Below are 22,783 nucleotides of genomic sequence, written 5' to 3'. Positions count from 1 at the left end.
TCTTGCTGTCATCCCTCGTGCCCCCCCTCCCCTCTCATCTCGTCTTGTGTTGTCCTGTCTAGACACTGACGTTGGGAGAGGGATGAGGTAGGGAAGAAGGGGGATACAGGTGGGTGCATATTTAAAAATTGGAAGTACATCTTTAAAAAGAAAAATGGGAAAGAATGGACAACCTGCTTGGTAGCCCAGTTATTCCAACCCCCCTTTAGAAACAATCTTTCTTTAATTGCCTAGATGGGACACATCAAGTAGTTTATAAAGGAACCGGCCTTGATTTTTATTTAACTTTTTTAATTTGGTTGAAGAGGGGAAAACCAAGCAGGTGTGAGGTTGGTGGTGCATTATGGGAGTCAGTTTAGTTCTGTTACCACCTCAATCAAGTCTTAAAACATACTACTCCCATCGTCTCCTCAGTTGAGGATAGATTGATGAAAAGAAACTTTATTTTTTTGTTTTGTTTTACTTATTTGTGTGTGTGTGTTTTTCTTTGGAGGGGATTATGTGCAATGTCAGTACTTAAAATGCTAATTAATAAATCATGTTTGCAAATCTCAGGATTCCTTCCTTATTTCTTCATGTTTGATGACATGTTTTTGTAAACCATTTGCATTTGTTAATAAACACAATTTCTAGTACTAGTTAGAAATGAATGGAGGCCTTCACAGGTGTTTGTCAGTAACATTATTTACAGTACTTTCATCTTTTTAGTCACAACATGACCACAGCATCAATATTCACTCTATACAAATTACAGGTCCTCCCTGAACAACCTCAATACAAATCCGCAGAAGGTAGTGATACACGCCATTAAAGAATAGATGGCAGACAGCACACATGACAGACGGCAAGGAAAATACACAAACATGATGCTTGTGTAATAAAAAAAACAAATCCACAAGAAGATCTGCTCTTCACAGGCAGCCCTTTTTGATTGCACATCTTGCTCTAGTCTAATGTACTGGGCTTCTGTTTTATAAAACCAGAACACCAACTGGAGTGCATAAAGAACCGAAAGTTTTAGACCCTCATACCCTTAATATCAACAACCAAATGACACACCATATGTACACACGAAGTACTAAAATAGATTTCTTTTAAAAGTAGCATTTCTGCAGGTTGTGCAATGAGTTTCTCATGATCAGAAAAATATTTTGCGATCTTAGCTTAAGCTGGGAACACATTACATGATTGAAAGCCTGGTTTGGCAACGAAGACTTTGAGGCTCTCTTCTGTCGGAGAGATTGATTTGAAAGAGTGGGTAAATTAGTTGGACAGTTACTGTTAGGGCTGGGTATTTTGGTATACTATCAAAATTGAGCGTTCCTTGATGTTTAAATTTGAATAAAAACGTTTTATTTTCTACAAAATCTTTTTCTTAAATTAACAAAAGACATCCAACATCTCAAATGTTAAACGTTGTCTAAACCCAAGTGGCCGAAAGAACTTTGCCTAAATAAATTAACCTAAAATTGGCAAATTTATAATTTAAACCTGGAACTGTCTGATCAAAGAAGTAAACAAGATTTGATGCCAGCTTTTGGTACTTGACAATTTTCAATACTTGGTGTTACAGAAACATTTCAGTTGGTACCAAAAAAAAGTTTTTTGTTGCCATTGCATTTGTTTAATACCCAGCCCAATTTACTGTATAATGTGAAGAGGTTTTAGGATTCAAACTTTCCTTCAAACCACTTAAACCCATTACAACTGTATCTACTGACCAAGATCCTGTAGTTGGTGTTGGATTTCCACTTCTAGGGCATTCCCAGCGTTGGCACAAAGTAGGCAAGCATACTTAACTCCATTCTATTCTGTATATTCTATTTCTTTTTTTTTTACCTCCAATCTCTGAAAACTTTGGATGTCTTTGTAGATAAAGTGCAGGAATTCCAAAGACTCTCCACCTCCGCCTATCAATATTGCAACCGAGTGCATCACCATGGAATAAAATCCTACCTCATTGGCAGTCAATGCCTCGACAGTCCAAACACTTTGTTCTTATGTGCATCTTATTCCTTGAAACTACCATAGTCAATTCTTAATCCATAGATTTTTTGCCTTTGTCAAGGCTCAATTCGTAACCGTTAACCTCATAATGCAGTGGTACCAGCAAAGGACAATTCCAAAACACACCTTTAACACTGCTTTGGCACCACAATCTATATGAATACATCAATTGACCTCAATATACATGTCAGAAAATAAAAGTTTGGAGTCAGGCCCTCATACACAGTTCATCCCAAGCTGTACTCAGTTCCATCTCTCCTCAGGCAGGGACTCTTCAGTTGATGCTTTCCTCCCCCAAGTAGTCCAGCTCGGTGCTGGGCTTGTCCAGGTCCATGTCCAGGTCCATGTCCATCATTCCTCCTGCCGAGTGCTGGTGGAAGTTTGCTGCGATCTGGTCAAAGGTCTTGCCCCGCGTCTCTGGTACCCGGAAGAATGTGAAGATGAGGAAGAAGAGGAGGAGTGCTGCGAAGATCAGGAAGACGTATGGTCCACAAAGGTCCTGGGGAAGGATGGGATCAGATTAAACGACATGAGACGGAGGAGACCGGATATTTGCAGAAAATGGCAGATAAAATCATCTGTGGGCTACTCATCGTTGCGTAGGACATCCACAACATCTACTGAAGTTAAAAAATACTCACAGCAACATATTGGAAGCACATGCCAATGATGAAGTTGGCAGTCCAGTTGGAGAAGCCGGCCACAGCCATGGCAGCCGGCCTTGGACCCTGAGAGAACAGCTCAGCTACAAAGAACCAGGGGATGGGACCCGGACCGACCTCAAAAAAGGCCACAAAGCCAAAGATAGACAGCATGCTGATATAGCTCATCCAAGGAACACTGTCCTGTGAGGTGGGAGAAAAAAGGGCTCAGTGTTGTGTAACATTTAACTTGATTTAACATTGAACCTTGCATTTTTGGGAGACTGACCAATAAAGCAAGAGCCATGGTCATGATGACGGCACAGATGCACATCCCACCAAGTCCTAGCATGTGGAGCGTCCGTCGACCCATCCTCTCTATCAGGAAGAGCTGTTAATAATAACAACAGAGAGGTTGGGGCAATTGGAGCTATAACTTACATATTCTACTTTAGTTGCAAAAGTTAGTTATTCACCTAGTTTGTACTGAAGTATGATTCATTGTCAAAACAAGACTAAGCGTCTACAGCCATGCAGCTGTGTGAGGTTGAACTTAGACACAGAGGTGATTTGAGCCAAATGCTAATATCAATATGCTAACAATGACAACGCTAACATGATGATGGTTAGCAGGTATAATGTTTACCATATTTACGATATTAGTTTAGCATGTTAGTTAGCGTGCTAACATTTACTAATTAGCACCAAACACCTACAGCTGAGGTTGATAAGAATGTCATGTTCGTTTTTGAAGGTATTTGGTCATAAATAAAAGTATTGGACTAAGTACAACTTTGACCTGATGATGGTGCTAGATGAAATGTCAGGGGATCAACAGAGCTACCACACTTCATCTTGAGGAGGACATGAATGTTTGTACCAAATGTCATGGCAATCCATCCAATAGTTGAGGAGACATTTCACTTAAAACAACAAATGTCAACGTCATGGCAGCACTAGAGAAAAAGTCGGGATCACCAAAGTCAGTAAGATTCGTCCTCTGAGAGCCATGAATGTTTGCATGAAATTTCACAGAAATCCACCCTCAAGCTATTGAGATATTTTAATGGTGGACAGACCGACATTGCCATGCTGCTAACATGGCTAAAATCCTGCTTCTTGACCCATTTAATGACATTGAAACATCTTGACCTGCCAAACCAAACTTGGCCTATTTCGGATGCAGGAATGTTTGAGAGGCGGACACAAGAAAAAGGCCACCAATGCCATGTTTGCCATGTTATCTTATTTGCTCTTTGATAACTATGTTAAACAGTAATAGAGACACACTTTACATAGCAGGACAGTAATCTTTATCATACTAAATAAAAGAAATTATGAACATTTAGAGTTAAATTATTTTATGAGGAAGGAGGTGCACATTAAAAAGCCAAGATGAAGTCTGTTTAGTTACTGACCGAGACCACAGTGAAGGCACAGTTCACCACGCCTGCTCCTATGGTGGCGTAGACTGGACTCTGGACTCCTGCCTTCATGAAGATACTGGTGGAGTAGTAGAAAATCTGACCAGAGGGGTAAACAGATTAAGATAATGTCAATATTGTATTGCACTGATTCACTTCTTCAAAGATGATCCTTTTGGGGACTTTGTACAAGATTGACGTCACTGGACGCTAAATAAGTTTAAAAAGGACCCCACTGACTCACTGCATTGATCCCAGACAGCTGCTGGGAGAGCTGCAGCAGGATGGAAATGATGATGGGCTGGCGGTAGAGCGGAGAGCGAAAGAGCTCCAGGATGGACACCTTCCTCTCCATGTCCATCCTCCTCTTCTCCTCCTTCATCTCTGCCAGCATGTCTCCCACCTCCTGCCTGCCCGTCAACCTCCTCAGGCCTGCACAAAGGAGGCGTGTAAGGAGGGAGAATTGAGAAGTGTGTATGTTATATTCGAGTTTTGGCCACTACTTCTAAGTACTTACTAAGGACAAATGCATAAAGCCACAGAGGCTTTATGGGGCCAACTTAAGATCTTATATACCCCTTAAATGTTATGTAAGGTAACCCAAGAGTACTTTAGTACAAATAGCAAGGTACTGTACAGTAGGTAATAAAACAGTGTAGTAAACCTCACATCATTTTCGTACATGTCAGTTAAATGTCCTCTCAGGTTTTTAGAAGCAACAAACACACAGTAAGTTCATCCAAATTCACTTCAGCATCTCAGCCTTCTGTCATAAAATTTAAATGATTGCAACAACAGCAACAAAAATACATAAAACATCAATAAAATGTCTTCTTGTACAGCATATCAGGAGGAAAATATAAAAAAGAACGAGCTGACTGGTGAAATGTTTTAGATATCTTGGAAATATGGTAGTTTTGGTATAGATTTGAAATATAGTGTATAAATATACTGTGTGCTGATCCAGTTTAGCTTTGACTGACGATGATGACTGTCTATTCTTAGTGAATTTTGCACCACATTTAACTTAAAATATCATCCTTTTTATTTAAAAGATATAGTTGGCGTCTCCAGATTGAGTAAAAATAAAGCTTATTCCATGTTATACCCAAGACCTTAGAGATGTCCTAAAACCAGTCTGGAGTACTCCAGCCGTGTTCACCTCTCTTGGCCTGGTGCTCCTGGCAGCGGATGATGTAGAGGAAGCGGGGGCTCTCGGGGCAGAAAGGCAGAAGTGACATCTGAAGTACAGTCGGCACAACAGTCATACCCATCAGAACTGGCCACAAGTCCTCACTGCCCAGTAACGCCTCCAGACCCAGGATCTGCGCAGGGAGAGGGATCAGGTGTGAGGGCATGAGATTTAAAAAGATGATATTTCAAGAAAAGGCTATCACAAAATATGAATATGTAACTTGAAACTCAGGGAAACACTGTGGTTTAATATTTAAGTTCTGATCACCTTAAGACACTTTCTCACAAATGAGCTGCATGTTCAGAATCTTTTTCAGAAAAAAGGCCTGATGATTTTAAAATTTTCACATTTAAATCTTTGTTCATACAGAAGGTTTTATAATCTCTGCAACGTCTATTATAGTGTGCTGCCATACCTGTGCTATGAGAATACCAGTGACTATAGCCAGTTGGTGCAGCGTGCCCAGTGCCCCTCGCAGACTCGTAGGAGATATCTCACCCACATACATCGGTGTCAGACCTGATGCCAAACCTGCACAGAGGAAAAGTTGGATGAGAGACAGAAACTTTTATATCAGGTGTGAAGGAGATGCAAGACAGCAACAAAAAAACTGTTATACAGAAGAAACTTTCAAATACATTCCTGTGATTTTAAAGTAACAGAGCAGTGGGCTGCTTACCACAATAGGCACCGATGATAAAGCGGCCGAGGATCATCATTTCGAAGGAGCGGCAGAGCTTGGACAACCCCATCAGACTTCCACCAATGAAGGCAAACAAGTTGTTTATGAGCATGGCTTTCCTCCTGGAAAAAACAGACAAGAGTCTTGTAATTTGGTTACATATTCCCACTTTCAATCCCATCTAATATCATATATTGAACTATTTCATTATCAAAGTCCAACATAGCCAAAGGTCTTAATTTATCATCCAGAACAATCACATAGTTATGATCAACATACAAATTACTGTTGGCATTTCACGCCACAGATTTCACAGATTACTCGGTTTTTCGTCTAGCTCCACGGTGTAGTTTGGATGTGCCTGTTAGCCTCCAGAGGGCAGTGCCACACAAAAACATTGAAGGCTTTAGTTTGTTGCACAATCCCTGCCTCAAGTTTGTAGTTATTCTTAAATAATCTTAAATATGACACATTTAGTAGCCCCATCCATGCAGTTTGGCATTATTCCATTTAATCTAAAGCTATTTTTAGACCATGAGCATTACATGTCATGCCAAAAGGTTACGTTTCCCACATATCTCCCAGTGCTGTGCAGCAAAATGACTAGAGCAGAGTAGAACAGAGGCAGGCATTTGGTTCAAACCATGTTTTATGGGGCCACCATGTTTTAAGACATATAAAGGTACTCCGCTTTGAATAATAATTTGGGTCTGATTTGGGTTTTCAACTAAAACAAAAATGGCTTTGTCAAACTCTGCACGTATATCATGCTGCACAATGAAGGTCAGACATCCAAGTGAGGTAATAATAAGCTTTTTTAGGAAGACCTTGTACTGAGTGCACCCCAGCTGAACGCTGCCACTCCTCGACCCCCACCTCCTCCACAACACCCCTCCTGACCCAGTGCTGCCAGCTCTGTTAAGATCCACTTTCAGTCAGTGCGAGCTGTGGGCTGCAGTCCAGTTTGCATCCCAGCTCAGGTTACAGAGGGAAACTGGAACAAGGAACATCCTGGGCAGAGTTCCCTACTCTACTGGGTAGAGACGGGACGTTGGGATCCATTTTGGATCCACGCAGAGGTGGACAGGACACACTGATGTATCATGACTCACAGAGTTGGCCACCTATAATATACTGTATTCTTGTAATCAAGGTTGTTATTATTATCATTATTATTATTAATCTATATAAACTCCCAGTTCTAGTAGAAATACCTCAATTAGAGTGTGTGGTCCTCCTACCTGCCCAGCCACTCGGAGACAAAGCCCACACAGAAGGAGGACAGCATGCCGCCGATGGAGAAGATGGCCACGGACAGGGACCAGAGGGAGGTGAGGGTCCCTGTGGGGATGGGCTCTCCATACCGGTGCACCCATGTCGCGTTATACTCCTCCTCTATCATCTGCACAGGGAACAGAAGACAGCATGAGACAAGTTAAGCACCAGACCATACACTTAAAAATACACATAATACATGAAGAAATGAGATAGGTTCAGGTGTTAACTTTGTATTTGTCATAGTTAAGCTATGTTTGGAGATTTAGAATCTCTGGGACAGCCCACATGGCTTGTGACCCAAAAAACCTTTTCCATCAGAGGGAGATTTACTCTTTTTCAGCAACATCCCTGAATTGAAGCCATTCGATTCACACAAAGGCTGACAATCAAGCTTCAATACTTTTTGGTCAAGTACTGAAAACAGGCATGGTCAAATGTTTAGTATGGCTCTCCCAGTCTGTTTTGTAGAAAAACATGCTTATATTTCTCAAATTAAAAGAAATATACAGAAAATATTTTTGTATCAAACTTCAGGTATTGTGTGGGCGCTCATTTTCAAATGATATCCAGCCTCAGTGCAGGCAGTCATAAATCACACAGTACTATATGCATTTCTCACATGCAGTATGTGAGCGTGCCTTCATGCTGAAACACCAGATGTGGCTGCAATATGAGCAGGAACATATTTTGTGGCTGGAGCAAGTCAGGTTTTCAAGTGTTTGTATTTCCAGAAGAGCGTGCAGCACCGTGTTGCCTTCTAGATGTGATAGAAAACTCATCATAAAACCCCCTCCCTTCCTCATAAACCAGACAGAAATATCCTCTCTTTCCCATCACACCGGAGGCAGACATGTTATGGCCCTGCGGTGTTTCCATAGAGGGTGCACAACTAAGATGCTCACCAAACTGTGCCGCCCTGCTTTCATATAAAGTGTCCATGTGCAATTATCTCCCTTGCATCAGATGACTTCACAGCATCACGTGCCCGGGATTGTTTCCCTCTACCAAGTTTATTTTCTAAACACCATCGGCCTCGTTTGAGGGATGTTGCAGCGTCAAACACACCGCACTTGTAAAATCAGGAGAAACAGCGTCTGATTAAATGTCACCGTCTTACATCAGCACTTCCATTTTTTCAATGCAGATTGGCACCAGTTTGGCACTTTCGTGGGATTTTATTGGCTAGTTTTGAACGCCATCCTTGTGATTGGTACTTCATCTTTTCTTACCTTCTGAGGCGCATTGATGACGCCGATGTTGTATCCAAACTCCAGGGACCCCAGAACAGCAGTGAAGACTGAGAGAGCAAAGGTTCCAGTCACTGTCTGAAACACATACAGAGAGACAAACGACATATTAAAAACTAGATTATTTTCAGAACAGTGAGCAATGCTTAGAAGCTTTTTTGTAAAGATAATAATGGCAAATAATAAGAGAGCTTAAGCGGACACAGGGATCTGTTTCATTCCTACTCCACAAACATCAACTATATATAACTGTGATCCTGATGAGAGACAATCTCTTCAGCGCTGTCCATGACTTCACAGGCTGCTTTACTGTTGACGCCTGAACTTTAACTTCCCACTGGTTTCCCCATCAGGCCACAGGCACCTGTCTCCACGGTGACAGACGAGACGACCTTGGAGAGATGAGGTCTTCCCCTCCAACAAAGTGTGAGTAAGCCACAAAGAGCCATTTCATACTGTAACTGGCAGACTGGTTGCCCAGCAGATCCATGTTATAGACATAATTGATTCGGACATGACTTTGTGATGCTTTTAGAGGACTTATGAAGTCTTTCAAGATCCGCTGGATAAACAGAAAAAAACCACACCCATCGTGGTAATAACAAGGCATCCTGGAAAGCTGACATTTTGGTGATGTGGGCCACCTGACAACAACAACATGATGTGACTTTAAACTAAACTTTCAAACTTCATACACCTAGCAAATGTGCATTATTTCATAATGTATAATAATATAATATAATAATAAAAATGTGTCTAAAACAAAATCTTTAAGCACACTGTTGCTGTCAGCAAAGAGTTTTTATTGTGCAGGTTAGCATGCATCTGTAACACACTGTGTCTTGACCTTGCTGTGTTGAGTCTCTAGATAAGTGCTGTTTAGTATTCATGAACCAAAACAATAGGTTGTGTGTGTGTGTGGGGGGGGAGGGGGGGGGGGGGGGGGGGCACGTGTCCGTGCAGTCAGTTATGCTCTATTACACTTCATGTTAACTGCATTTCATTAAAAACTGCCTTGCATACTTGAATGCTCAGTAATTCATTTACTTGTCACTTAATGAATCTGTACCTGCTTTTAATAACTGTAAGATATAATAGACGTAACAATCACCATTTTCAAGCTTTGACTGAGTCTTCCTGGGATATCCTCACAAGATAAAACTAACCTCCCCTAAAAGGGAGAACTCATAGAGTGTGTTTGCTTTTTGCCTTGTTTGAGTTTCCATGCTTCAGGGATTCATTTTACATTGAAGCCAAAGCTTCTAAGCGAATAGAAGTTCCCACATCCCTGGAACTTCAACCATCAGCCTGTATTGGTGATTAAGCCGCTTCAGAAGTTTTTGTCTTCATGGCGTCACAGATCACAGTCCACTCTCTCTAGTTTCAAGATTATGGAGAGAGGAAACTGTCCAGAATCAGAGGAATAACACTTAAAACTGATTCAGGCATCCATCTGACCTAGAAATGATTTCTCAGACAGAGCTAGAAGGAGCATACAACACAGACATTGTTTATGAGGGTGGTGAAAAGGAACCAGTCAAACTAGGTGGCCTGTAACAAACCCACAGCACTAAGCTCTGACCTGTAAACTCAGATATTTGCCTGGTCAAGGTCACTGCAGGACTAAATAAGGGACTAAGCTCGTTCAGATCAGAGCTGATGTTGATTTTTCCTCCCTGCTGAAACTGACACATTTATTATAGTTACTGTATGTTGCAAATGCCATTATTATTGATTATTGTTACTCTTAATTTTTCATTACTTCAGACTCTACCTGAAGGACAATATAGGCCATCGCTTTACATATTTTCAACGAATATACAACACGACATACATGAGAGCGGGGAGAAATTAGAAGATTCTTATTTTATATTATTTTAATGTTTATATTAGTTTTTTTACCCGACCAATGCTTATTTATTGGATTGTAGGAGGCAAACTGCAATTCGGCTAAACAAAACGTGCATTTTCTCTTACACTTACGGCGTACGACGGTGATAAACCCGTGCGTAAAATCTCTCCAAATTAAAATACGCACCTAACAGTGAAATGCGCACGGAGTGACACAGAAATAACGGCATTTCCCACCGCACACAATTGGTGACATCACTTTTCCGAGCAAAAAACAAGCCACATTTATAAATTGAAGAAGAGCCTTCATGGAAAGAATTACCTCCCCTCCAAGTTGCTGAAACCCGGCCGGCATGACTTTGGCAGCTCCAGGCACCCAGTAGCCTAGCAGCAGATGACAGATGCGTCTGGTGCCAAATGGAGACACGTGAAACTCCCCCAAAAGAACAACAAGCCCCGACTTAAGCCTTTGGCACTTTAGCACCAAAACAACGCATGGAAAAGTAAAATCCAAGAGAGAAGCCCGAAGTGATCGGTCTGGTGCGCCCTGTGCTGCAGCGTGTCCTCTCTCCTTTGAACTCTGTGTTGTGTCCCTCCAGCTGGGATAGAGTGACACCCCACGTGCACACGCCTCTCTCCGTATCGAGAGGGGAAGGGAAGAGGAGGGGGGGTGGGGGTGAGGCTACTCCGGTTCAGAGAGGCCCAGTGGGCTGATCTTGAGGTCCTGCTGCAGAGGTCGAGACGCAAGCAGGAAGCTCCTTTGACCTTAACTACTATTGGCTGAGGGGGGGGCATGTGTTAAGAAAGTTAAGGTAAAATCACCCCGATTATAGACAAGGGGGTCTGGTTTTTGTAATGACGTGCAAGAGATGAAGTACAGTGAGAGCTGTGACTACAAGATTCCTGTTTTGAGCTCATGAGTTGGAGGTTTGCTGAGGGCCAAATTTGGATTTAGGGCCCACTTTTAGGAGCCTTGGTACATAATGTGGACTGGCCAGAATTATAAACTCTCTAGTGTAGTAGTGTAGTGCAGCAAAAAAAAAGAGAAAAAAAGAACCTCATGCCTCTTTCTTTGCTCATGAGGTGCAATATTTGTAATATTTTCAGATAGTTTCAGATTTTTTAGCCTACAAATCTCCCAAGCATAATCTGTAGAAGGTAAATTAATGGGGATTACGTGGTTGCACAGGTGCTGGACCTTAGATGAACCTGAGTCAGGGTCCATCACGCCACCAGCTATGACTCAACATGTCTCATGGGCAGCAAAGAGGGGCTCGTCTTTGACGCCCTGGCTGCCATTGTCTGTCTTCCCAACAGCCATAAATCCCTTTCTATTTCAGATCACATGCCAAAGGGGTCACACACCACAGCTCACCCTGTTCCACAAACCCTCCCTCTCTGTTGCACACAACAAAGCTGCAGGCAACAGGTGGAGCCTAAATTTGGGCTGTGCCACCTAAATTAGCCATGTAGGTGTGGTTAAGGGAAGTTTGGCGATGGAGTGACGGCTCATCCAAGGCGGGGATTAGGAGGTGTGTTGTGGGAGGGTTAGACTGGGCGGGAAAAGTACAGATCTGCCAAGGAGCTCAGTGGAAAAATATCTGCTCTACATCTCTCAATCAAACGATTCAACTTTTCCCACCCCTTGCAGACACACCCCCACCTCACGCCACTCTCTCCTTGGAGCTAGCCACCTTTGCCTTTTCCTGCCCTCATACGCACTTTGAGAAAGAGAGGAAGAACCGGACACCCCTCATCCAAAGCCAGGGGCCCCAAGCACAGTCATGTGTGTGTGTGACTCTGACTAAATGCAGAGAAACCTTATACCATCAGAACAGTGGCTCAGAGCCCCAACCAACATAGTTTAAAGGTTCATGTGCGCAACCAGGGGCAGACAGAAAAGATAGCATTACATTTTCAAAAAGTATCACATGAATTCATACAGAGAGCCAAGAACAATGATGGAACTACAAGTACAGGGAAAAATGTCACCTGTGTTGTCCCCAAAAAGGTGCCAGCCAGTGTGTGTTTTACTGTTATCTGAAACAAAAAGCCACACCACACTACACACACACCATGTGACTGCCTTCTGTTACTCACCCAAGAGGTGTGGAGAAACAGCCCTTGTAAATACTGTCCCTCCTTGTCATGACGTGTGTGTGTGTGTGTGTGTGTGGTTGGTGGGGTCAGCTGGTTCAAAATCACGTTACTGTAAATCGAGTCGTGTGATGGATGGCAGGTGTTGCACTGTATGGTGTCGGTGTGTGACAGGCAACAACATTTGACCGAACTGTACGTGAGTGCAGTCATTTGCTGGGAGAAATAGGCCCACACCCAAGATTTTTGTACAGATTAAACATGTGAGATATAATGGATTAATTAGTGAATTTAAGAGGAGCTGCTGGATGGATTTTGTTATTTTTGGACATAGCCAGACTAGCTGTTTCCCTCTATTTCCAGTCTTTATGTTAAACTAACTGACTGTAGCTACATATTTACCATTCAGGTGTGTGTGATTGGTATCCATCTTCTCATCTAACTCTCGGCAAGAAAGCGAATAAGTGTATCTCCCACAATGACGAACTATTATTTTAAGTTAAAACTGCAAAACAACAAAAGCTCATACAACTCTGATGCTTACCTCCCCACATGCAGCGACGAGGGGCTAGTGCCCTGCCTGCTTCCTGCAGCGCCTCTCCCTGCTGTAAGTGGGAAAGACAGGAATAAAACAAACAAATACACGCAAATTTTTTTTTAAATATATATATTTTTTATGATAGGACATATTTGTCAGTTGTTTGTAATATGTATGCTTTCTTTTCATTGATATACAAAGCATATGGCTACATTACAATCCACAGGAAACCCCTCTAATAAAGGATGTTGGCCCTGGTTGGCCTAGCCTCCTATCATGGCACCTGGGAAATATTAGAAAAAACATCTACAGCATACCAAGTACCAAGTACATACTCTCTACTGTGTTCCTCATTCTGGACTGTATCCCTGTGGCCTTGGTAACCACTGGAAAGGGTTCAAAACACACACACACACTCATGCAGCCTTGTGACATGCACGCTACGAGAAAACATCAAATTACACATAACATCAGATTAGATTAGAACACTCTGCTGCCACATTAATCATGCAAATTCTCTTTTCCCTCTCCGCCAAGGTCCTGTTCCGTTAGGCCGCACTATTGTATCTATATGCAGTGCCACTGGGATCAAGTTCATAGAGAGCTCGCTGGCACCATCAGCACATTTACTCAAAGGTCAAACAGCCACTGAGCCCAAAAGTGGCACTGATAACCGCCATGCACCCAGAGAGATAGATGAGACCCAACATTCAGTGCGTACTCTTTGGATGTGACTCCTGCCAGTTCAGGACAAGACGCCAGCAGCGTGCCACAACGCAACACGCAGCTGCAGGCGCCTGAGTGAGGTCAGTTTCTATGCAGCTCTGGTCCTCAGTGGTGTTGGAGTTTATTTAATCAGCAAAGGGGCATTTGAAGGGTGATGAGAGGCGACGTCATCCAGCCTGTTAGAGCAGTTTATGAAATCCTTGAAACAGTGTTGAAGTGTGAAATTAACAGATTTAAACACTACGCAGGAGGAACTCTTCCCTAACAGTCCTTGAGTAAGACAGCGACCCTGCTCGCTCCTGGGACGCTGTTTCAAAGTTGACCTCTAACCTCCCTGGAGAGAGAAAGAGGCAGGGGCATATTCAAAGACAAAGTGGCCACTAATTGATAATTAAGAAACTAATTATGCATCTTTTTTAAATTTCAAGATACACTGATGTTTCTGTTTATGTGAATCTATGTTTTTGCCACTTCTAAGTACAAATATTGCTTGTTGCTGGGGTAGTATACCCTAAAGTATCAAAGTACTGTGTCAACATACATTTTGTCACTTGGGTTACGTAATAGCTCAATCAGAGGTACAGGGTATGAACATGAATCATGTCTAAGGCTACAATATATTTACCAATATAAAGTATAGGCCTAGTTCTGCACAGGAATCAACACAAGTTCTATTATCTTGGAGAGTCTGGTAGTTTTGGCATTTGTTATACATGATGATTTCTTTACGATTTGGAGGGATTTTCTAATTATTTCAGTATTATTATATTGTTGCAGTCATTTAACACAATGTGTGGCTATTTATGTTGAAATCACCCTCATGATGTCATCATGTTGTCTTCATGTGCTCAGCAGACACCTGTAGTTTTCTTAGTACTTCATATTTTTCAAGATTTTGTGTATGTCAAGTCAGCTTTATTTGTATACAGTATTGCATTGGGCTTTCCTGACTCACATCAGCACCATTCTCTGAAGCTTTTTATCTGGTAAAAAAAAAAGCTAATGGGCAATAAACTTAAGTAAATTTGAAGTTCTTAACACACAGTTTAGTCTTAATCCAACAATGACCAAGAGACAATCCCTGAATCTAAATCGACTTGAGAAAAGTGGTTTAGAGTGCAAACTCAACACCCAGATTCAAGCTTTACAGCCCTTCATACCGCATAACACATAATGGCAAATAATATAATAGAAATGTTTCAGCTGGGTAGTTATTTGTTTCAAATATAAGTATGATATAAATAGCTGACCTCTCCCTATCCCTAAACTTGACGTTTGGGGGACTCAATATCAAAAATGATTTACTATAGCAGTAGTAATGTTTATTTTCCAAAACAAGTAATAAAACAAACAAAAGAAAGCATTCATCTATAGACTGAACAACATTGAAAAAACAAATATTTATCCGTAAGGGGGATGATTGTACAAATATACAGCCATGATTTATGCAACTACCCCTCAGTTTTGTTTAGTTGCAATGTTTCCCACCGTTCTGAATGCAGCAGTAGCATTTCGCGATGTTGCGGATATTCACGTCAGGAGAGCAGAACGCTCTGTGATTGGATGCTGCGTGATGTTAAAAACGGCCCCTCCCCCTCCCATTCTGTGGGAATCCCCAACGACAACGTGCTCCGCTGTACCTCAAAATATTTTGACTTTATCGGCTGTTTAACTCGCATCTGAACACCCACCAGTGACTCATCTCTCTTGGACAGTAGAAGCGGGACATACAAGGTAGCTGCATGGGCACACATGTCTCATTCGTTAAAGCAAGAGAGCCGAAAGCCACTTATTTGTCCGATAAAGAAAGTTTTACGGCAGTTAAGCTAGTCGTTCGGATTCCGGAACGTAGTGCTAACGTAATTAGCTAGTTAAGCTAACGCTAAGCTCGCTAGCCAAAACAAAAAGGGCTGTGCGCTATAATTTCAAGCAGAACTCTTATCACACACTCGATGGTTATTAGCTTCCGAGCATATTTCGGCGTACAGTAAAGTTGTATCCATCGAGCTATTGTGAAAGTGCCGACTCGGTGGTCGATTGAGGTTGGCTAGCTAGCTTCATTCAGTTCATGTGGGCCTCAAGCTTGAAAGAAAATGGACGGTAGCTAACATTAGCAGTTTGCTTTGTTTTTCGAGCTGTTTGTTTGGTGGCCTGCTGATTGCTAAGTCAGTTAACTGGGTTTAATTTCAAACCTCTGGGAAATATGGCTGTTTTAGGAATATTTGTGTTTTGTTAAGCAGTAGCTACCCATGCTAACGTTAACGTTAGTCAGTAGCTTTTTACATAGGAGAAGGCCTTATTTTCAATTTAGTGAACTCGCATTTACTGTGTAGCAACGACCAATGTGTATAATTTTAGCTTTTATTAATTTGCAAGATTTGAATAAAGTTATCCTTATTGTTCTTTTTCACTTTTAACCTACACTGACTTTGTCCTTATGTGATACATTATGTGGTGTTGTAGCTATTAGTCGACCGACAGAAATACTAACTCGACTAATAATAAATAACTAGTAATTTATCAAACAAAAAAATCAAACATTCCCTGGTTCCAGCTTCTCAAATGTGGGTATTTGCTTTTCTGTGTTTATATCATTGTAAATCTAAAATCTTTGGTAGTCATAAAAACAAACAATTCGAACAATTTGGTTATTTTCAGTTTTCCGTAGTTTTATAGACTATAGAATTAACTAATGAATTAAAAAAAGGCTACAAATTAATTGATAGATAATTGCTCTCCTGAATGTTACTTAAATTGTTACATATGTCGTCAGTCTAACACAAATTCTTACTTCCTGTTGCCTCCCCATAGCACTCCTGCATCTTGGCGCTTCCTCATTTTCTCTCAAGTGGGACAGGAGGGAAATTAATGATGGAAGAGCAAGTTTTCGACAATCTGCCGCTGAGCCAGGACTCCTTTAGAAAGCTGTGGCAGAATGTGTAAGTTATGTTTTGATAGTAGATAACATTTTTAAAATCGCAGTATACTCCAGAAAAACAAGTTAACCAATCTGTGTGTGTTTGTTTTTGCAGATTAATTCCCTCCATCTCCACCATTCCAACGTGGACTAATGAGCCTCAAGAAGAATGGATTTCGGATGGACACATGGATACGCTGGTATGCATGTCTGCCCTTGCCATTGATCAAAAACATTCAGTTGAATTGCTGCAGAAGAAAGCTCCCTGTTAGATATTTGTCAACATTCATAAGATCAATCTGAACATATTGATTTATGGAGGCTGATTTGTCTTTCATTTCTCTCCCTTTACAGCTCAATGATCAAGTGCTGACTGAGGGGTTCGATGAGAATCTGTTTGCACTTCCCCCAGAGATGTCCACTGAAGATGGTGTTACTCCCTTGTCCTCCACCGTCCCGGTTACAACTGACTACCCTGGGGAATATGGCTTCCAGCTTCGCTTTCAGAAGACTGGCACGGCAAAGTCCGTCACTTCCACTGTAAGTAATCCCAGGCCCAAGCTATTTTACTTACTTGTTGATTTCTCTTATTTTTAAACTGACTGGTAAATGTGTTGCAGATAATTTCAAAGGGTTTATGTACCAGATGACTTTTCTTATATCTGTTCCGATCAATATGAGACAAATTACTACCAAATTTAGCAGCAGAAACCTGTACTTAACCTGTACACATAGAGTATAATTTCAACAGAATTTGAATGCTAGACCAAAGGACTTGGAGCAGATTATCGTGCAATCAAACATGGCAAGGAGGAAGTTTGCTGTTTGAGCTCCTCGCCAGAGAACAAAAGGGACTTCAACAGAGGCGCCATTGACTGCCCCACTGAGTTTCTTCCATCCATTGTGTAATTTTTATACACAGATACTCTGCTCTTGTGTCGTATTGTTTTAATTCACTAAATTCAAATTAACTACACTGAATTTTCCAATTTTGAGGTTTGGAAATTGAAAGGTTTTACTATAGTAAAGTCACTCACTGGTTTCTTAAGTTTTTATGTCCCACAAAGTGATTTAAAGTCAAAATATCTTACCTTGGCAGCGCGTTTAAAAATCCATTCTTTCGTATCTCATGGTGGCATTCATGTGGAATCTTATTCATTGTGACGATTCGCTAAATTTTAAGATTTAGAGGCTGTCACTCCGTTTGAAGAGCCAATGGAATTAATGTTTCCACGGTGACTCGCCCAGCAGCGTGCTGCAGTTGGCCGGTTTAGTTGAGGGTAGGGTGGTCTGCCCTGAAAGTCCCGCCTCCTGCGACTTGTGCTCTGGTCTGTGGGAGAGGTGCTGCCCGGGTGTAAAGCACAGCTCTGACATGACGGGACATGTTCCTGCACTGTCTTCCTCCAGCACAGAAAGGGTTAAAAATGGACGACAGCAAGGTAAAGATTGTCTTTTAATATGAAGAGTCTGACCTTAATTAACATAAGAACATACCATGTAATTTGTTATTGGTTCTTTAGAGAAGAAAGAGTAGTGTTTGAGTTTTAGTCTTTAATAGTGCGCTTGTTTTTTTTCCTGGACAGATCTCAGACCAGTGCGTGGCATTTGAGTTCTCACATATGTACTAACAGCTCTGCTGCCCCACAAGGGCACAGATAATAACGTGCATGGCTTTTTCACTGTGCTTTCTCTCAGTATTCGGAGCTTCTCAACAAGCTCTTTTGCCAACTGGCAAAGACCAGCCTGGTTGAAGTGCTAGTGAGCAAGGAGCCTCCCGCGGGTGCTGTCCTGAGGGCCACAGCGGTCTATAAGAAGACTGAACACATAGCCGATGTGGTCCGCAGATGTCCCCATCACCAGAATGAGGATGGTAAGGAAAATGTTTCAGTGAGAAATTGCCTGGTATTATATGGTGGAAGAATGAGATAATAATAGATCTGCGGTAATTTACATATTTTCTCAATCTGTTTACCATTCAGCCGCCGAGCATCGCAGCCATCTGATCAGAGTGGAGGGAAACCAGAGGGCTCAGTATTTTGAAGATCCGCACACAAAGAGGCAGAGTGTGACTGTCCCATACGAGCCTCCACAGGTACAACTGCCCTGTCTGAACGTAATACAATCAATTGTAATTGTGTAACTTAAACCAGCAGTGACTAAATGTTGTTCGCTTTTCCTGTTTCAGTTGGGCTCAGAGATGACAACCATCCTGCTGAGCTTTATGTGCAACAGTTCCTGCATGGGGGGAATGAACCGAAGACCCATCCTCACCATCCTGACCCTTGAGACTACAGAGTAAGTCTTGCTTGTCTTTTTACAGATGTGTGGGGAGGCAGTGGGGGTGTTGATGTGTCTTCTGGGTATAGAGATGTGGTATATAGAGGACATGGATGACATGATGTAACTGGATATCTTGGTTAACACTTTTACCAGTCTTATGTGTGTGTTATTACTGTTCCTATTGGGTCTTGATTTGTTTGTGCAGCCGAGGAAAGCATTTTGACCATTACTATTTTTCATCTTCTTCGTAGGGGACTTGTTTTGGGCCGGAGGTGCTTCGAGGTGCGTGTCTGCGCATGTCCAGGCAGAGACCGCAGAACCGAGGAGGATAATAGCACCAAGACGCAGAACCCAACCAAACAAACTAAAAAGCGAAGTATGTTTTTGTTTCATTACATGAGATTAAAGTTTCCGCCCCTGCTCGCTGTTCCCTTGCTAACCTAATATTTGTTTCTTTAGAGAGCGCTCCGGCTCCTGACACGACTTCTATGAAGAAGTCCAAGTCGACCTCAAGTGCAGAGGAGGAGGACAAGGAGGTGTTTGTCTTGCATGTAAATAACTGTTATATACTGTTATACTATACTGCTATAAAGCTAGACGTATTTACAAAACTTTCCATGCTGTTTGATTAACTTCCCTCTGATCTCTCCTGCAGGTTCGTGGTCGTGAGCGATACGACATGTTAAAGAAAATCAACGAGGGTCTGGAGTTGGTGGACAGGTAAGAAGTGCATCTGATAACTTTGCATCAAAGAGTGAGTTGAAACGCACGTTGTTGTGAACATGTATTGTGGTCTAAACTCCTGCTGTGTTTTGTAGAGATGACCGACCACTAGAGGTCACTGTGTTTAATGTTAAACTTGCTGCAAACACCAGTCAACTGAGGTTTAGGAAACATTTCTATTACATTCATCACTGCAGTATCTCAGAACAGGATCATGCTTAGGTTATGGTATGTTATTCTTTATATTGGATTGTGTGTATTCCATGATTGTCTAAGTGTACTATTGGTGTATATTTGAATCCAGTTTAAGCGACTGTAAACATTATCTATTGTCACAAAGTAGTGTATGCACATCCCAATGTTATATCAGGTGCTTAGGCAAGAAGAAAATATAAAGGAGGTCATTTGCAGACTGAATAGATGCTCCTCAAAAAACATTAATTGAGTAAAGCTTTTCTTAAACACATCTTAAAGATAATTTTTCCACTTCCATCATTAAAACTATGTCAAATAAACCAAATCTGCCTTCATTTCCTGACACTCACTGGGTTGCTCCTCTTTTCTTTCCCCAGCAAAACCAAGACCAAGGTGTCTGTGAAACACGAGGTTCCTGTTCCTTCTTGTGGAAAGAGACTCCTGCAAAGAGGAGAGAGGAGTGACAGCGACTGAGAAGCTTGTATCTTTGATCCCGAGAACAAACTGCATCTCTTTCTCCCTCCAAGCCAGCGGGTTTATTTCAGGTTTTTATTAGTCATTGGAACCCCAAATCACCTCCTGCCTCAGTATGCCAGAACACTTGATCCAATAACTGTACTGCCTGACCGTTTACTGTACTCCAAGTACTGTGCAGTGTCTTGCTGTTTTTGTTTTTTTTCTTCATATGCAAATGAATAAAGGTTGACAAGATTATGCAGAGAAGAGCAGTTCATACTGTAAGCAGGTCTGCTTCCTCCTCAATGCCCTCAGTACATTCAAAGGTCCCTTGAAATGGCTTTGAGGTGTTTAACTTTCTGTGCATTTGCATGAAACAGGATATCTGGGGGGGAGGGGAGAAAACTGGGAGGGATTGTATTTAATCAGTGTTAATCTTAGCAGGGATTATTTTTTTAGTTTTAATGATTTCATTTTTTACAAATTTATCGCAGTGTCATTTATAATGCATTTGTTTTAGTTGATGAAAACTGAAGAGATTGTGTCTCGGTCTTTCAATGACATTTGTTTTTTTTAATGTTTTGTCAAAGTAGACCTCGAGAAGCAGTTTGGTCAAATCTTTGTGTCACAGTTAAGACCTGATATGTGATGGCAAAGGATCATAATCTCAAAACAAGTCACTGCCATATGTTTGAAAAAGTGCCAAGTTAGGCTTGTAGATTACTGTAGCTGTATTAATGTACCACAGCCCACGCAAACTCCAACATTTGCATCCTGTCAAACTCTCCTTTTGGGTGTCTGTGTGAGGAAGCGCCGTCTGTCCAGCTCTTATTTGAAAACCCAGGATGTAAGGCCAGATTAAAGGACCAACAGGCATGACTGCATGTTATTTTGTTTTGTTTTTTCATCACAAAGAGCTGTAAATGCATTTTTTAACCCTGTTTATTTCCAACCATTTGTATGTTCATGTCATTGGCATCGCCTCCTGTTAAATGGTGATTCTGCTTACAGGGAACGTTTTTGTGAAAATCGATTTGGTAGATGAGGGGCTGGCTGGATCACCCCAAAAGCCAATCACCTTTTAATATTTGTAACTTTTTATACACAGCAGAGAGCAGAAACGTGGAATTTTGACACAAATTAAGGAAAGTCTTTGTAGGAAATTTGGCGTACGCACATGGACGCAATATAACAAGGAAAACACCTAAAAAAAACAATCCACTTACATACCAGATATTGAAAACTACTGCCTGTCCAAAGTGATAAGATGTCATCGGTTAGGATGCCCCCGCCTTGGTTTGTTTTTATGTTTCCATTTTTGGCCTCCCAGCCATTGACCATACATTTTATCACTTAATCAGCACTTCAGTTTAACGCGACCAATCACTGTCTGTCTACAACCACTTTTTGATTCTACACTGCCAAAAAAAAACTACTTAAAGGCATTTCTTTTCTTTTTTTTATTTCTGTATCGTCATAGATTATTTTGGGAATTAGTTTTGTATAAGAGGTTTATCGTTCTATATTTTTCATTGTTATTTTTTTCATGCCTTTTGTTTTGTACTAATTCGCATTTTATTACCCAAAGCTTTAAGCCAAAATAAATGCTTAACATAAAACCATGTTCTTGTATTCTTTTATACGACATGCAGTTCATTGCACCACCATTCGTTACATCACCCCCCCCCCCCTTTTTCATATTAGTAGTTTGCATGTTTGCAAAATGCCTGAGTTGAAAGGAGCCTTGTGTTTCTAGTCAAATGTGCTGTTTATTACCTGTTGAGCTTCCATATTGCTGGAACAGGTGTGTTTTATGAACACCTCATACAGAGATCATTTCCTGTTCAGAGAGCCAGGTCACCGCATGCATCCATAGCCTTGGTGAGTAGTGAGAGCAGTATTAGTGTAATTACTTCTTAGTTTAAGAGTATTTCATTTGGTTCCTCCTTTTTTTTTAAAGGTTATTTTGCAGTGTCTGTCCTCTGGTGAGATTTTCATGAAGATTCCCTGAATCCAGGAATCTCAACATGGGAAAGTTACCTCTCAAGGATAAAGTCTGTATTTTGATTTCTTGGGGTGGGTATATTCATCTGTAACCTGTATGCAGCATTTTTAAAGACAAAGTCAAACTGTTGATGATTTTTATCATTATTGTTAATGTGCCATGTTTTGTTTTTTGATTCATTGTTTAGTTTATGGAAAGTCACAGAATAGCGATACATTTCTATCCAAAAGATATTCCATTTACAGTGATTATCAAACAAAAGCAACAAATTCCTCAAAATGAAGCTGTTGACTTGATGTTGAGTAAGGGCCCTTACTTGAAATTATAAAGGTAAACAAATTCAGAAAGTCATAAAGGCAAAACAGCATGAATAATTATCATTATTTATACATTTTCACTACATTGAGCACTTTGCTGCAAAATCTTCCGTCAAGACTAATAAATGTCCAATAAGGGTGTGGCCTGATGATCTGAGGCTCCGCTACAGCTGTTACTGTTTGTGAATGCAGCTTTCAATCAAA

The 22,783-nt window shown here is 41.3% G+C and overlaps 2 protein-coding genes across 2 annotated transcripts; one reads left to right on the top strand and one right to left on the bottom strand.

Annotated features, from left to right (window-relative positions):
- Nucleotides 1–2,017: 2,017 nt before the first annotated feature.
- On the bottom strand, nt 2,018–10,738 carry LOC139306045 (solute carrier family 2, facilitated glucose transporter member 4-like). Its single transcript, XM_070930007.1, has 11 exons — nt 10,648–10,738; nt 8,457–8,552; nt 7,191–7,351; nt 5,947–6,071; nt 5,683–5,798; nt 5,235–5,397; nt 4,317–4,504; nt 4,067–4,171; nt 2,938–3,039; nt 2,649–2,852; nt 2,018–2,506 (listed from the first exon to the last, which is right to left on the bottom strand). Exons 1-11 carry the CDS (start codon nt 10,678–10,680, stop codon nt 2,282–2,284), a joined length of 1,518 nt encoding a protein of 505 aa, XP_070786108.1. The 5' UTR covers nt 10,681–10,738; the 3' UTR covers nt 2,018–2,281.
- A 4,560-nt stretch (nt 10,739–15,298) lies between these two features.
- Nucleotides 15,299–21,133, top strand: tp53 (tumor protein p53). The gene is made up of 11 exons (XM_070929608.1): nt 15,299–15,420; nt 16,498–16,625; nt 16,719–16,803; nt 16,958–17,143; nt 18,299–18,473; nt 18,583–18,695; nt 18,789–18,898; nt 19,135–19,259; nt 19,343–19,434; nt 19,539–19,603; nt 20,179–21,133. The coding sequence occupies exons 2-11, from the start codon at nt 16,555–16,557 to the stop codon at nt 20,273–20,275; spliced, it is 1,119 nt and encodes a 372-aa protein (XP_070785709.1). The 5' UTR covers nt 15,299–15,420; nt 16,498–16,554; the 3' UTR covers nt 20,276–21,133.
- The last annotated feature ends 1,650 nt before the right edge of the window (nt 21,134–22,783 follow it).

The sequence above is a fragment of the Enoplosus armatus genome, chromosome 23 (assembly GCF_043641665.1).
Source record: "Enoplosus armatus isolate fEnoArm2 chromosome 23, fEnoArm2.hap1, whole genome shotgun sequence".
NCBI classification, from domain to species: Eukaryota; Metazoa; Chordata; class Actinopteri; order Centrarchiformes; family Enoplosidae; genus Enoplosus; species Enoplosus armatus.
The sequence above is the reverse complement of the archived record's forward strand: the minus strand, read 5'-3'. Positions and strand labels throughout refer to the sequence as shown.